Raw genomic sequence first — 16,784 nt, forward strand, 5'->3', positions numbered from 1 at the left:
CTGAAGGCCCCATCTTCCCAGATAAGGACACATTTGCCAGTTTATCATGAGTCTGTCCAAGTCAAGAACCACATTATATCTTGATATCTATATTATAAAGATGTCCAAAGTAAGAAACCAAGGCTCAGAGAAAAAGAAAGACTAAACTTAGAGTAACCCAGATAAGGATTCTAATTCAAGCGGTCTGAGTTCAGAGCCTTAAGCACTGTTCTTTGCTGTCCTTTCTTATGGATGTTAGGACCGTTATCTCATTTAATCCTTATGACATCCTGGTAACACAGGTGCTTAACTACATGCACTTAACAGAGGAGGAACCTGAGATGAGGAAGGTTAATAAAGAATTTGGGAATGTTTTCACACATCAGAGGGCTTTCACCTAGAGGCATGGACAGCCCAACATAGTTAAGCATGATTTTGGGAGAATAGAATTCTGCACTTACCACATCCCAGACCCCAGAAGTGAGAGCCACATCTGAGCAGGCAGCCCTCTGAGCAGGCAGCCCTCTCAGCCCTGTATTCTCTGGGAAGCCACACATAGAAGAGGCCTCGCTCAACCATCTGATCCAGATCTGAGCTGGAGGATATTCACCTTCCTTCCCAGCAAAGCACAGAAATGACCTCATCTTCCATCTGACCCTGGAGACTGTTTTGGGTCCTTTCTCTGTTACATTTCAACACTGGGTCCCTCTCTCTCTCTCTTGAGATAAGGAGAGGCTCCGGGTGAGCCTGTGCAAGATAATGGTACTTCATGATCCAAATTGTTATTGGATCATCTCGAAGGTTAGAGGGGTTCATCATCTATGGCCCGTGTGGAGACCCAGCCAGTAGGAGCTAACCGTCACCCACTGGGTGTTCTCTTCCTTTGCTATGAAGATAATTTCTCTCACTTATTTCTTTCTGAAGATGTTGTCACCGTCAGGACAAGTGTAACCATTAAACTAAATGAAGGCAAGTGTAGTTTGCAAAAGGCCGAGCTGTCTCCTGAGGGCCTGCGACCAGCACTACCAGGTATGGAATCAAATGGCTAGTGCCGGGAGCTTGCCTGCATGTTGGGTAAGGGACCTGTGACCAGCTGAGTGGAGATTGCTGATTCTGCCCGTGTCAGATGGCACTGAGTTACTCAGAATCTGCAGGGACTTTCTTCTGTAGGGGAGCAGAGCCTGCCCTGACCCTTGTGGATTTCTGGGGTTATACTTCAGGAGGTCCTTTGTGAGGTCATTGTTGAAGCTCTGGGGAGACTCGGGAGTTCATGTGAGTCAATGGGGCTTGAGATGAACTTATGGCTACGTTGGGTTGAAGTTTTTAATCTTAGAACAGGGTTGAAGCTTACACTATGAAAACGGGGCTTGACTCAGAAATGATAGCATTGATGGACCGAGATGGAGTATCCAGTGTCCTTGCTGCTGTGATGTTTGGGAACTCTGGTCCCAATGGTTGTATCGGAACAAACACTACCCAAGAATAACTGCTTCCCAAAACAAGCAAATCTCATGTGCCCCTTTCTTCCCTAACTTTCCTTTCCAGCAAAACCTCAGAGAACACTTCTGGAGCTTAAGAGAAATTGAGACATTCACAGAGGAGGAAGTTCCCCGCCCCCAGTCTACCCTAAACAAATTAACCTAAAGCTCATTCTAGCTACTTTGACTGCTTCCTGGTGAATAAGCGAGATGCATTTTGGTGCCTTCATTGATAGAACACGTGCCTCTATTGATTATTTGCGTTCAAAGAATGTGAATGACATAGGAAGACGTCTTCTTGTATGGCTGAGATAGTAGCTGGGGGGTGGTAGTGGCATACCTTTATCCCCAGCACTCGGGAGGGAGAGGCAGACAGATCTATGAGTTCGAAGCCAGCCTGGTATAAAGAATGAGTTCTAGGACAATCAGGGCTACACAGAGAAACCCTCTCTCCAAAAACCAAAAACAACAAACAAAAAAGAAATGGAAAGGGGGACAGTAGGATTCTATATGTCTAACTAATCAAAATTGTATATATATATAAAACGAAAGTTGAAGGCAAAAGCTCCAGAAAGTTGACTATATCATTAGTACTCATTGCGTCTGGGTAGGAGAATGCTGAGTGATTTTGGCTGTTTTTTTATTTTGTGCTTTTCATATTCTCTTTCCATATTTACACTTTTCCATAACTTTTATTAGACATGTTCTTTTACATTTCCATACATGTATATAGTGCATTCTGATTACTGACACCAGTGCACTCTCTTACCTACCTCCCATCTCCATCTCCTCCTCTTCCCTCCAGGTTGATTCCCCACATCCCTGTCTTTTTGTTTTGACTTGTGACCAACTGGGTTTAACCAGGGCCATTTGTATGCCCATGGGTTTAGAGCTAACAACTGGAAGCTGTTAGGTTCATCGGTGGGCACACAGCTGAAGAGAATGGCTGTCCCTCCCTCAGAATCATCCCTACAGTTCAGGATAGCACCCCATGAGCCTCTCTGATCCATCACTGACAGTTGGCAGACCCAGTGCAGGTAGCTGCAGCTGCTATTCGATCAAGATGGCACTGGCTGTGTTGTGGCCAGAAGACAGTGTTTCACAGGCCCTCTCTCTGTCTTCCTTCTCTTGGATTCATTCTATCCCCTCTTCCAAGGTGTCCCCTGGGCCTTAACCAGTGACACAAATGTGCTGTTTAGGGCTGAGTCAATTTTTTGTAAAGTGTTTTTTATTTTGTGTGTATGGGTGTTTTGACTTCATGTATATCTGTGTACTACCTATGTGCCTGGTGCCACAAGAGGACAGAAGAAAAAGTGTCTGATCTCTTGGAACTGGAGTTACAAACAGTTCTAAGGCATCCCGTGGGTGTTGGGAATAAGCCTAGGTACCCCTAAAAGAACAGCCAGTGCTCTTAAGCACTGAGCTATCTCTCCAGCCCCAATGTTGCTTTGATGTGAAGATCTGTTTTTATTTTCAATGATGTGGACGTGTGTGGGTACGAGTGTAGGTGTGTACATGTAAGAACAGTGCCTGCAGAGCCCAGGGGTGTCAGCTTTCTCGGGAGCCACCCAGTGTGGGTGCTGACGATCAAACTCTGGGCCTCTGCAGGAATGGTACATGCTCTTAACCACCGAGCTGAGAGGAGGGTGTGCAAGAACTCTGCACTTTGCTGTAAATCTAAACTTACTTCAAAATACAAAGTTTTAAAATAAATATGGTGACTCACACCTATAATTCCAGCACTTGGGGGCTGAGGCAAGAGCTTGGTCTGAGTTCAAGGTCAGTTCTGAGTGCATAGTGAATTCCAGGCCAGCCTGGAGCTTGGAGTAAACTTTGTATAAAAACAAAATAAATAGATAAAAATGGTTTTAAAGCCAGTGAGATGCCTCAGCTGGAAAAGCAGCTGCTGCCAAGCCAGACAGCGTGAGTTTGATCCCCAAGACCCACCATATGCTGGAAGGAGAAAGCTGACGCCAGAGGTTGTCCTCTGTCTTCTACATGCACTCTTCCCACGTGGCACAAGTGAGCCATAGCGTGTGAACAAACATACACACGACACACAACATACAACATACAAACAAACATATACACGACACACAACATACAAACAAACATACACACGACACAAATCATGTGAAAATAGTTTTGAGGTGGGTATTGGAAAGAAAGGAAAACAAGTTCAACTTTAACATCTACTTAGGCCTTGAGTTTAGCTCTTTAAAAATTATAGATAGGACTGAAAAGATGGCTCAGATTAAGAGCACTGGCTGCTTTCCTAAAGGACCCAGTTTCAGTTCCCAGCCCATCCTGGACAATTCTCCACTGCCTGTAACGCTCCACGGCATCTCATGCCCTCTTTTGGCCAAAGACCTGCACATTCGTGGCACATACACATATATACTCCATTTGTACATATACAATAAAATATATGTTAGGGGAAGAATATAGGTAGAAAATGAATCTTTCTCTTCCTCTGGGCCTGATGGTCTACTGCTTTGTAATTAGAGACTGTGGCACAGGTAGCCTTTAGTTCAATAAAGTAAGTTTTAAAAAGACATGGGAATAGCTTGGTGATGGTGGCATATGCTTTAATCCCAGCACTCAGGAGGCAGAGCAGGCAGATCTCTGTGCATTCGAGGCCAGCCTGGTGTATAGAGCAAGTTCCAGGACAGCCAGAGCTGCACAGAGAAACCCTGTCTAGAAAAACAAAAAAACCAAACCAGAACAAACCAAAAACAAACAAATAAAACCCTCAAGACGTGCAAATAGATCTCGAGGAAACATGTCCTTCTCTGTAGTTTGGTTCGGTTTAGTTTTGTCCATTGAGAGTCAACAGATCAGCAGAAGTGCTGGGCAGAGGAGGGCTACCATGACTTGACAGTCAGGAGTACGGACAGGCAGAGGCTGACGTACAGTGAGCATTCCGCTGTTGCCCTAGATGGTTTCAGTTCCTGTTTGGCTCTGTTGAGTCTTTGTGCCGTTTACTGTTTGTGGGTATAACAGGAGACTCGCTGTTGATGTCTGTTCTCTCTCCCCCTGGTGTGGAGTTGAACCCAAGTCACCTGCATGAAAGCAGGAGTTGCTGTCTTTTCATTCCATTTGACACTTCCACATCAGCTCAGGCTACCCCAGTTGGGCTGTGAGAAAAACCACCATGAGATAGCCCCCTCCTTAGCCAACCGTCAAAAGAACACAAAACGCCCTGGCCCCTGGTTCTCATCCTCTGTGTGGCTGGCCAGTGGGAGACATTCAGCCTTTACCCGTGCAAAGAATGTTCAAGAGCTTGACTGTAAAGTTCCGTAGGAATGAACATGTCCCGGCTTCAGGCTAGGGACTGGCAATGGCTCGGCATGCGGAATGAGTCACACACTCCCTAGAGGGTTGTAATGAAATGTTTACTGAGCTTTAGCAAATGCTCAGCGCAGTCCTCTGCCAGGACTTGGCTTCTAATGCTTTTGTTTCTTCATACAGAGAGGCACAGCTCAGTAAAAGAGAGTTTCCACTATGCAAACCTTACATGCAGCCCTGGCAAGCAAGTCCCAGGAGCCCTTGGCCGACCGAACGCTCCTAAGGAAATGTTTATCACGGTTGAGTTTGAACGGGAAATTTACCAAAGGGAGGTGACAGGTTGGTCTGAAAGCCATCTACGATATCAGGCTTCTCACAGCTTGTCCCTTCTCTCTTTGCCTTTCATTTCCCGTCATTCCTGGGTGTGGGGGCAGAAACTAATGCAAGCACTCAAGTATCTCCTGTTTGATTTTTTTTTTCACCCACAAATTACACTAAATTGTTTTCAAACCTGATAAAACTTCATAAAACCCCAAACTACCATTCGGGTCCCACAAATCTGTGTTCAAACTGAATTGCTGCTCAGGTTGCCAGGTTCCCAGCTCCGGAGAACTTGGGGTGTTGGCGGGTCACTGGACATCCTCGCTGCAGCCCGAGGACCCCTCCCCATGCTGCTGTCCCCCGTTTCTGCAGCTTCCTGCAATCTGAGCTGTGTGGTAAAGCGGACAGAGAAGAGGCTACGGAAAGGTCTCCGCACACTCAAGAAGGCAGCCCACAGGGAACAGCTTCACCTACAGGTCTCAGGCATGGACCTGGATGTGGCTAAGAAGTCTCCCAGAGGGCCGCAGCAGCAGGGGCAGAGCTGTGGAGTGGGCCAGGGTCATGAAGAAAGCCAGTGTGGTGAGTAGCCAAGGTGTGATTATGAACAGACCTGCCTGGGATGCCAGACAGGTGGACACAGGAGCCAGTGACAGAGCTGGGCCATCCCTCCTCCTCTGGGCTCACTCCAGAGAACATTCTGGATGTTTATACCTGGCGGGTTTGCTGGCCTGTGGTAGGCAATATCTGTAGAAGTGACTAACAGAAAGGCAAACGCTGTCCTGTCTGGCTAGGGCAGGATGCAAGGCACCCCTGAGCCTTTCTACACTCTACAGACACGGTTTCTGTAGTTACTTTTCTTCGGCTTATTACTCACTGCTGCCCATAGGGTGTGCAAAGGCAAAAACTACAGACACCTGGGCCTCAGGCCAAGGCTCCAAGTGGTGTCAGCTCCATGGTGTAGAGTTCTCTCTCTCTCTCTCTCTCTCTCTCTCTCTCTCTCTCTCTCTCTCTCTCTCTCTCTCTCTCTCTGTATGTGTGTGTGTGTGTTCCAAAGCAAATATTGTTTCTAAATTCATTAAGAGGCTCCAGGACAAGAGAGCTCAGTATAGTCAGATATGACATTTGTTCTGTGCCTGAAGACCCTCACAGGGAAGGTGGCTTCTCCCTTCAGAGTGGTAAGTGTGGCTGATTTGGTTCTTATCTGGTAGGAACATAACATTGCCCTAGCTCCTTAGATCTAGTGATAGTCTTTCTGGGCAGGGACCAGCATCTACCTCCTACAGGCAGGGACCAGCATCTACCTCCTACAGGCAACAACATGAATGCAGAGGTCCATATTCCGCTAATTAAAATCCCACTGGTGGGAGATGCCTCGGGATGGTAAAGCACATGCCAGGCAAACACAAGGACCTGAATTTCACCCCCTGACACTCACATAAAATGTCAGGCTTGGTAGTGCACACTTATAATCCCACTGGAGAGGCAGAGACAGAGGATCACTGGAGCTTTGCCTAATTGGTCCTAGTGAGAGACCCTGTCTTAAAAAAAAATGTCTGGATGTTATGTGGGGAACAACAGTCTAGGTTGCCTTCTGACCTCCACATGTATGAACACTCGTATACACCCCACAATACCCTGTTCATACCCCTCAAATAATAGTAGTAGTAGCAGTTTATTGGTTTTTTTTTTTTTTTTGGTTTTGTTTTGTTTTAAGATGCAATTTATGGCTTAAAGTCTTTTTCACTCCTGTGTAAGGTGAAGTTCAGTAACCAGATGCTCTGAGAAGAAGCAGCTGCCTGTTCTTAAGGGTCCATAGACCTTTGGGGCCAAGTAGTGGAGCTTAGGAAAGGTTAGGAACTTGGCTGGTGCTTCTCATGGGCACAGCCGAAGCTAGCTTTGTTCTGGAGAACTTTCAGGAGAGCCACTGCTCCAATCTGCTGCTTCGCCAAAGCTCAGAGAAGACTGAGTGTAACTGTGCATCAGGGCCAGTTCCCAGATAGTCTCGACTCTTATTCCAGCTGAGTTTCTTAAAAAGAAAAGAGGGCAATAAACCCAGCTGGCTGGTTCTCATTTGGAATCCTCAGAGTTCCAGTCTCTGTACCAAATTAATGACAAGAGCTGGCTCTTGCTGCCCTGCTTTCTAGGGTGAGTGGGATGAACTCTCGGCAGGCGGGCAGAGGGGCGGGCAGGCGGGCCCTCTTTCTGGTCTCTGGGAGCTGAATTGCAGCCCCTCCCTTCTCAGGCCTGTGGGGTTAAGGGTTTGTAGGTTCATATGGGAAACTGTGGACAGTCAAGAATTCGGGAAAACTAGTTTCAAGGCCTGTGGACCCTCAGGGATCATGAGCCGTACTATTGTGGGTGTGCTTTGGGAAGCAAAGGCCCAAGAAGAGGAGTTGGCCTTACTAAATGACTTAGGCCTCTTGGCCACAAACCTATGCGGGAACACTCAATAGAGTTTTTTGTTTGTTTGTTTTTTGTGGGTTTTTTGTTTGTTTTTGTTTTGTTTTGTGTTTGTTTGTTTTGCCATTGGGTCCTTTACTTCCTTTTGTACATCAGACCACAAATTCATGGGGAACGGCCTCCAGCAACTCTGGCTCTTTCCCATTAGTCCTCACAAAGTGCGTTTCTCTGGGTGGCGCAGGCTGGCACTTCAGCTGAACCCAGGTGCCCTTCTCCTTGGCTTCCTTTTTCTTCTGTTCCTTCTCCTTCACCCGCTTCAGGAAGCTGTCTCTGCTCTTCGAGTGCTTGATGTGCTCAATTCGCACATTGATCCTCTTGGTCAGAATCTTGCCCTTAACTTGCTTATTTGCAATGATGCCCACAGCATGTTGGGTGACACTGTAGACTCTTCTGGTTCTTCCATGGTAAAACTTACGGGTCATTCCTTTCTGAACAGTGCCCATTCCCTTGATGTCTACAATATCACCCTCTTGTAGATTCTCATGTATGTGGCCAAAGGAACAACTCCATATTTCTTAAAAGGCCTCGAGAACAGAGTGAGTGCCTCTCCTCTTTCCCTTTGTGTTCGTCATTTTGGTGGGTTAACTGAAAGATGGCTGCTGCGGCCAAAAGTAGACTTAAGTTCTTGCGGTATTTGAATGTGTCCCTGTCATGCCTATCAGCTAAATTTGGTTGGGTTTGTTTCTGAAAGAGGTAGTATGTTCCCCAAGAGCTTCTACTAACTCTAGATGAGTCTAGCGCCCAACATGGGACAAAGTCAGGCAACAATGTGGAAGAAAAAGAAAGGTCTATTTTGGTTTATGAGTTTGTATATCGGATATAAAAGGGCCATATCTCATAATAGCTTTCTTTTGGTCATAGTCTCAAGGAGGGCGTGGCCTCAGATGGTGAAGATGAGGGCTCACATGTGGCTCTTAATTTTTTTTTCTGCTCTTTTTTTCCTTTCCTGTTGTGTTCTCTTATTGTCTTAGTGTGTGGTCCTGGCTCCCTGAACTCATGGATTTAACTAACATTTGTGCCTCAGCCTCCTGAGCACCTGAAGTTACTCTCCCTATTCTTTGTTTGTTTTTGCTTTTCTTTCTTTCTTTCTTTCTTTCTTTCTTTTCTATCTTTTTTTAGGCAGGTGTAGCTGTCCTGAAACTCACTCTATACACCAGGCTGGTCTTGAATTCAAGAGATCCACCTGCCTCTGCTTCCCAAGTGCTGGGAATAAAGGCATAGTACACCAACACTGCCTGGTTCTTCTTATTCTTATTAAACCACCAGTATTTAGTCACATGGACCCCAGTCTTACGAATTTATATAGTTCTAATCATTTCTCCCCCAAACCCACCTCTAAAGACCAGAAGAGGGCATCAGATATCATTATAGATGGTTGTGAGCCACCATGTGGTTGCTGGGATTTGAACTCAGGACCTCTGGAAGAGCAGAGCCATCTCTCCAGCCCCCTACATGTATCTTTTAAACCATAGCAGAGCCCCACGAAGGTGTTTTGAATGGCCTGAAAGGAGGCTGGAAACCATTATCTGTCTTTTTTTAATGATAGATGTGGTGTAGATTTCAAATGGTACAGTCACATGTAATAGTGAGCATTCTCTCCGCTGCTTCCTAGTCCTACCTCCCAACACTGTTGAAACTGACTTGTTCTTTATGCTTTTTATGCATATATAAAAGTAAAATGTTATTTATTCATCAATGAGTATTTATTAAGCTCCTGCTCTATACTAGGAGCCATTGTAGATGGAAGACTCCAGCCATGAAGACTAATAAAAACATCCTACTGTGTGCCGGGTACCATTGTAGATGCTGAGAATCCAGTAAAGGAGATAGACTAGCAAAAGTCTTAGCCGTCTTGACGTTTATAATTTTAAAAAGGAAGAAGCAGGGACAGATTAGTCATCACATGGCTGATAAGGATATGAAGAACAATCCACACGGGAGGTGAAATGGAAGGACCACAGGCAGGGTGAGGAGCAGGGAGGCATCATGTTCTCCATGATGCAGATGTGGTTGGGAAGGACCCATTGTGAAGCGTGTTCAGTCCAGGATAGAAATCAGCACGTTTCCCTACTCATGGCTCTGGAGCTCAACCCAGGGTCTCACGCACGCCGCACTGCCAGCTGGTATCTAAGTCACCAGCAGCTGTCAGCCTATGAGTAGACGCTGCCGTGATTCCTAACTTTCCTTTACAAACAGAGCAGCCGTGGAGAGCCTTCTTTGTGCACACACCAATATCCTTGAAGGCTAGGCTTCTGGAAGTATAATTGCCAAATCAAGAACACACATATATAAACATTGGTAGATATCGCCAACTTTCTCTTTCAAATCCCCCCCCCCCCACAAAGCATACGCCTTCAGCACCATGTGAGCCCTAAATGTCCCACATCCTCAGGTACATGACATAGTTATCACCGGTCCTTTTACTCTTTGCAAACCCAGTAACGGAAAAAAAAAAATCACTAACTTTTTTGGTCATCAAGAAAAATACATTGTCTTAAATTATTTATATTTCCTCTTCTAAGAACATTTATAGGCTTTGTCTATTTACCTTAAGTTGTAAATTGTAACTTAATGTAAGCAAAATATTTATAATATGTGAAAAATATATTTTCATATTTTATTTAAAATTTTAAATTATCGAATACAGAAGTCTTTGTTCAGTTGCTTAAAGTCTCACTGGTGGGAAATACCTCGGGTCAGAAAAAATATTAGTCAGGCATAGAGTGGTGCACACCTGTAATCCCAGCGCTTGAGAGGCAGAGGCAGGAGGATCTCTGTCAGTAGAGGCCAGCCTGGTCTCCATAGCTCCTTCCAGAACAGCCAGGGTTACATAATGATAGCTTACCTTGAAACAAAACTGTAAATAAAATAAAACTTAGGCCAGAATAAATGGCTCCATGGGTGAAGGTGCTTTGCCATTAAACCTGATGATCTGAGTTCAGTCTCCAAGTCCCACGTGGTGGAAATACAAAACCGGCTTCCACACATACTCCTCTGTCCCCACCCATGCTATTGCATGTATGTGTGTGTTCACATGAGAACATGTGCACACAAAATAATTTAAACTTAAAAAAAAATTAAAGTCCCAAGTTATACCATAGAAAAGACTCACTTGATGAAGCTGAAAAGCTTCCTTATGGTCATTTGTACAGAGTAAAGCTTATGAATTTGGCATTCAGAGGCAGCCTGTTCTTCAAGTAACCTTTGTGCCATCTGTGATCAACTTCAGCAAGATGTCAGAGAAGAAAAGCAATTCTGGGGCTGGGGACATGGCTCAGGAGGTAAGATGCTCACTGTACAAGAGTGAGGATCCGAGTTTGCACGTTCATCACCCACATAAGAAGCCAGGCAGGCATGGTGACATGCGCTTGCAATCCCTGGTTTGGAGACAAGAGTCAGGCAGGCCACTGGAGCCCACGGGCCAGCCAGTTGGTTTTAACTGGTAAGCTCCAGGTCTCGGTGCACATTTATGTATATACATGAACATGTATATAAACACACAGAGATATGAATACAAATAAAGCAACTCCATTTTACAAATAACAGGTTCCTGGGTTAAGGCTGTAGCTTCTTGTAGAGTTTGTTTGTTTTTTTAAAGTTGTTTTGTTTGTTTGTTTGTTTCTTTGCTGAGCATAAGTGAAGCCCTGGGGTTGATTGAGGGGCTGGGATTGATGTAGAGGTGGCTCAGCAGTTAAGAGTACTGCCTGATCTCCCAGAACACTTGGGTTTGATTCCAGCACCCACATGGCAGCTAAGGTCTGTCTGTAACCCCAGTTCCAGGGCATCCAAGGCCACTAGGCATATACATGGTTCACAGGCACATATGCAGACAAAACAACTATACACATTAAATAAATAAATATTAAAAAAAAGAAGAAATACATTTGGTAAACTAGACATGGTGGTATATGCCTAAAATCCCAGAATTCAGAAGGCTAAACAGGAAGACTAAAAGGTTTTAGCTAACAGGATCAATATAGTGAGACTTTGTCTCAACAATAGCAAGAATACAATTTAGTAAACTATTGGCATTTATCAACTACTTACAGTGTGTCAGCATTATTATTCTAAGTTCTTTGTGTATATTTTCTCATTTAATTCCTATAAGTCTGTATTATATTGTGCCCTTTTTATAGGTAATAGAAGACATACCCCCATCCCTGCTAATTTCAACCAGCAGATGAGTGTCAGAGGCAGGACTTAAATTCAAGTCTGAATCAAGGGCCCATGTTTCTGACTTCCCCAGCGTGAGGATCCTCCTGAGCAGGGCCTGAGCCTCGAGATCATTCCTTCATACTATATTTGGGAACAAAGCCAAGTGTCCATTCTGTGGTGGGTAGTGAGGAGCTCTGGATAAAATGAGATGTCATATTGTGAGTTGCGCGGGGCAGGGTCAGATAGAGAAGTGTTCCTCAAAGAGGGATGCCTGAGCCAAGTTTGGAAGGAGGTACTGTTGATGGTGGTTAAGGAAGAGCATTCGGATAGTGGCACAGCCTAATCAGGAAACAGCAAGCCTTGCAGAGCCTGACCTGCACATCAGTATCTGAAACCTGGAGATCTATGTAGGGTAATTAGCCTCACAGGGCAAGCATGGGCAATCACAGAAGACCTGGAAAAAATATGATGGATGGACAGATAAATAGATGAATGAATGGGTATATAGATACATGGACGGGTGGATGAAGAGATAGTGACTCCTTATTTCTCTCTCTCTCTCTGTGGTGTATGTATCTTTATCTCCTCAATGTATGTTTGAACTTATGACTCTTTTCTGGTACTACTAGCTAATATAAGCAATAAACAATGAAAGACAGAAATTAAATAAGCATAAATAATTTTAACTAGTTTCTTCTTCAGGTATACTCCGTCCATGTTGGCAAGGTTCACTGTTGTTTGTGCTGATGCGGATCCATTTCTGAGACAGACTCTTCATTTGTTGCTAATGCCTTGTGTGAGCTCCTGTCAGATCTGGTTGACTCATGATATGGCTTGACCAGGAGCAAGTGATAGCGGTAGGAGACGTGCCTACCCCAAGTTCTTGCTCCAGTGCTTGCACATTGGTAAACCTTCAGTGCAGGTGGCCTCTCAAGAGTCAGCCTCAGCCTTTCTGTGATCTTATAGTGGCTAATCACTTGTTTGAAACTAGATATTATAATCAATTATGATTATTTGTCCAGACACAGTCTACTATTACCTTTACATCCCCAGAGTTGTGGAATATTCATAATTCTTTTTTCCTTCCTTCCTTCCTTCCTTCCTGCCTTCCTTCCTTCCTTCCTTTCATTCTGTGTGTGAGGTTCAAGACAGGTTTTCTCCTTGTAGCCCTAGCTGTCCTGCAACTCAGGCTGGACTTGAACTCAGAGATCCACCAGCTTCTGCCTCCAGATTGCTGTAATTAAAGGCATGAGCCACTGTCGCTCAGCCAATTCTCTTTTTTTAAAGGCCTTTCATCCCCACAACTATCTTATGACTCTTGAACAAGTGGGTTAACTAAGGGGCCAGTCTTACATCTAGAGGCTTATTTCTTATTTAGTAGGGAGAAATGAATTTATAGAGATCTGAGATTTTTTTTTTCTTACACCTCTGAGTCACCTAGTAAGTAAGCCCTCCAAGTTGCAGTATCTGTCTCAGAAAGCACAGGGAGCTTACATGCCCCTCAAGATCAGCACTTGGATGGATGGATGGATGGATGGATGGATGGATGGATGGATGGGTGGAAGGAAGGATGGATGGATGCCAGACATACTGTTTCCTCCTTCCCAACCAAACCTGCCCTTCTCCCCTCAGCATATAGCCCTTCTCTTTATACAGTGGCTCAAGCCAAAGCCCTGGAATCTTCCTGGCATCTCCTATGCTGTAGCCCTCACCCCTCTACTGGTGAATCTTGTCAGCCTGCCAGTAGGTAGGCTCCTAAGCCCAGCTGATATCCCCTCCTCCGTTAATATTGTTGGGTTCCAAGCCACCCTCCTTTCCTGTTTGTCCTCGAAGGCTGAATGTTCGTCTTCCCTTTCCTGCTCTCAACCTGTTCTCAAAAGATGGCTTAGAGGCAGAGATTCTGTAGGCTGCCTGCCTGTCCAGGCCCTCTACACACCGTAAAGCCTTCCTTCCTTACCATGGCCTTCAAGACCCAACACAACCTGCCTTGCTTGTTTTGTATGGCTTGGTTTTTGTTTTGTTGTTGTGGTTTGCTTGCTTGCTTTTTGGTGTTTTACTATGTAGCATAGCACAGCCCGGCCTGCAATTCTCCTGCTTCAGCCTCTTAAAACACATCTTCAGTCATCCTCCCCCTTTCCTTGCGTTCCTGTGACACAAGTCTTCTGCAGCTAGGTGGTCTCAGTGGAAGACTGTTTCTCTCCCTCCGTTTTAATCCTTGCCCAGAGTCATCTTTCCTAGCCTTTACTGCAGCACTTACAGGTAGGCACTGTAACATTTAAAATGTTAAGTGAAGAAGCAAATGACTCTTCCCAGGCACCACTGAAGAATGGGGCTGGCAAGATGACTCAGTGGGTAAAGGGACCTCCCGCCAAGCCTAGCGTTTAGAGTCTAGGATCCCTGGAATCCACAGGTGAGAATTCCCACTAGTAGTCTTCTGACCTGTACCCTGTCCTCCTCACACACAAAATAAATAAAATGTTAAAAAGTTAAAATAAGAAGAAAAAAGAAATCCCAAGGACAGGTGACAATATGTGAAGAGGGAGTAGGGTGGCTTTTGTGGGGGGAAATTTAAATTGAGGGTCAAAAGAACCCCCTGAAGGAAGTGAAAGTTTGGCCCCACTTCACTAGGAACGAAGAAACCATAACACACAGCTGGGTCCCCAGCAAGGGAGGTGTCCAGCTGGGCTCATTTCTGGCCCTCGGTCATGAGGATGTTTTCAGACAGCAACCCTGAGTGCACCCCCACGTCCTGCAGAGATGGTGAAGAAGCAATCCCTCAGTCTAAGGAGCCACTGTGCCCTGTTATCCTGGGGCACTCCTTTAAAGGGGCCTCAAACCTGGATCCTGAGACTTGGGACTTGCCTCTGAGCTGGGGACAAAGCAGCCACCTCACCCCAGGATACCTTGGGAATCCACATGGGATGCCTGTGGCTCTCCTTCAGAAGTCAAGGCTCAATCCTGAAGACAACGTGAGACTTTGGAGAGTGGCCCCTTTCATTAGGTTCACCCTCTTAGCCGCAGAGAGACCATAGTGTTTGCCCATAGCCTGAAATACTCAAAGGCCCTGAAAAGAGGGCAAGCCTTTTAGGCCTCTTTGTCACCATTAATCCCGGTCCCTGCTGGTTTTTACCCTTTTGCATCAGAAAGGCTTTCTTGTATTTTTTTTTTCTCTCTCTCTCTTTCTTTTTCTCTTTTTTGAAGAGGAGGAGAAACAGCTGTGCAGGATTTGAGAATGGGGTTTTAATGGCCACTGACAGTACACAAAAGCTCTACTGTGACGGTGGAGTGTTCTGGGGGCAATTGCCTCCTTTGTCTGAGGGCAGTGACACAAGCAGGCCACTCCAGGGGAAGAGAGAAGCAACTGGGACATGTGATTGAGGTACCACCCAGCACATGTGCATTCTGCTATAACAGTGCTGTTCCCAGGCATCTGGCTGACAGTCAGGGGCTTGCTCGGCACCGTAAAAGAAGCAAATGTATCTGGAAGATGTGTGGCAGGAATTATTTCCTTAGGTCTTTCTCTCTGGAAAGTTTGACTGGCAGAATGCAGTTGTTTATATGAAGCAGGCAGAGTTTCTTGGCCACAGGGCAGCTGATGTACTATTCATCCCTTTGATTGGTTAAGAAATCCCACTGATACGGAATAATGTGAGAACCTTGGCAAGGATTGGGAGTTGGGTACATAGCTCCGAGGAAGAGCCGTACCTGGACAACCCTGTGTCCGTCCTGTTCAGTGAGACGTAGGTCTAGACCTGAACATGAGCACTGTGCTTTTTTCCAGAGGAGCCAATGATGCTAACCATGTTGATCTGCCTCTATGTAAGGACTGATTCTGCTGCTGGTACGATGGTTTTAGCCTGGGTCTCTGTAACAGCTTTTCCTTTGATGGGAATGGCTCAGGCCAGAGGCCTTCTGGACAGGCTAGCATTGATTTGCTTTCTTCTAGTCTCCATGATAGCTTGGCTGAAGAAACCCATAAAAGAATTATTCTCTTATTTACTACCCCGCTGTAGATACTGGTTGGACAGCCGAGACAGCATGGCACGGGAATGCTTTGTCTATAACTCAGTCCCACTTCTCATGAGACATGAGCTAGAAGCAGTGGTTGTGAAAACCGTTTGCAATGACATTGGTGTAGAAAGTAAGTTTGAAATATAGACCCTTTATTACAGACAGATGTATCCTGCTCCTCATAATACTGAGTGCCAAGGAAGCAAGGTGGGCTCACATTTAAGATTTCAGTTAAAACAAAACCACAAACTTTTGGGGGCCTGGAAAGTTGGCTCCTTGGCTAAGTGTACTGGGTACTCTTTTAGAGGACCCAGGTTTGATGTATATTACCCACAAGATTGTGACAACCATTTGTAACTCCAGTTTCAGGGGATCTGACATGTTCTCTTGGAGTCTACAAGTAGCAGGTACACATACAGTACACACACACACAGAGGCAAAACACCCACACACATAAAATAAAAACAAAACTGTTTTTGAATCACAAACTCATATAAAAACAATCCACAAATATCATAAGAGAAAATACAAACAATACAAAAAAGTGTCAAGATTTAAATATAGATGTAAATTTTATTGGTTGGGTACATCTATAGCTGTAGAAATAATACCTAAAGTACTCTACAGCCTCATTCTGACCCAAAAGCCTCATTTTTGATCATCTTTGGAGAACATGATGGAAGTGAGTAATAAAGAATTTTTGTTGTTTTTGTTGGCTTGTTTTTGAGACTAGACTTTACTGTCTATGTAGGTCTTGAACTTGCTATGTAAGACCAGGATGGCCTTGAACTCATGAAGATCTATCTGTCTCTGCCTCCTGAGAGTCAGGATTAAAGGCGTGTGTTATCATGTTTTGATTACTGAGGACAGAATGTTTGCCATGTCTAATCCTATGATTACACGTATGACCTGTGCACATGCGAACTGCACTTGGAGGACAGAATGGAAATGAACATTCTCCTTACGGACACTTGAGATGCAAAACAAGTGTGCCCTGTGTTGTTTCCTTTATTCGAGTTCCTGGAAGGTTCACGTTTAAAAGTGAATGTGTTTGTTCTGGTTGGACTCTTAGCTGCTTAACAACATCCTGTC

At 45.0% G+C, this 16,784-nt stretch overlaps 1 protein-coding gene across 4 annotated transcripts in view; it reads left to right on the top strand.

The window, feature by feature from the left end:
* Nucleotides 1-16,784, top strand: part of SCUBE2 (signal peptide, CUB domain and EGF like domain containing 2) — a gene marked incomplete at its 5' end in the record, with an annotated part of 63,645 nt that overhangs the window by 32,993 nt on the left and 13,868 nt on the right. For 3 of the 4 annotated variants that reach the window (XM_080913124.1, XM_080913126.1, XM_080913125.1), the window contains 3 exons: nucleotides 904-1,008; nucleotides 4,929-5,084; nucleotides 5,439-5,645. In XM_080913124.1, coding sequence (XP_080769250.1) covers nucleotides 904-1,008; nucleotides 4,929-5,084; nucleotides 5,439-5,645 — 468 coding nt within the window. The remainder of the gene's footprint in view (nucleotides 1-903; nucleotides 1,009-4,928; nucleotides 5,085-5,438; nucleotides 5,646-16,784) is intronic. The other variant, XM_080913127.1, reaches the window with a different exon arrangement.

Source organism: Micromys minutus (genome assembly GCF_963924665.1).
Source record: "Micromys minutus genome assembly, chromosome: 2".
In the NCBI taxonomy this organism is placed as follows: Eukaryota; Metazoa; Chordata; class Mammalia; order Rodentia; family Muridae; genus Micromys; species Micromys minutus.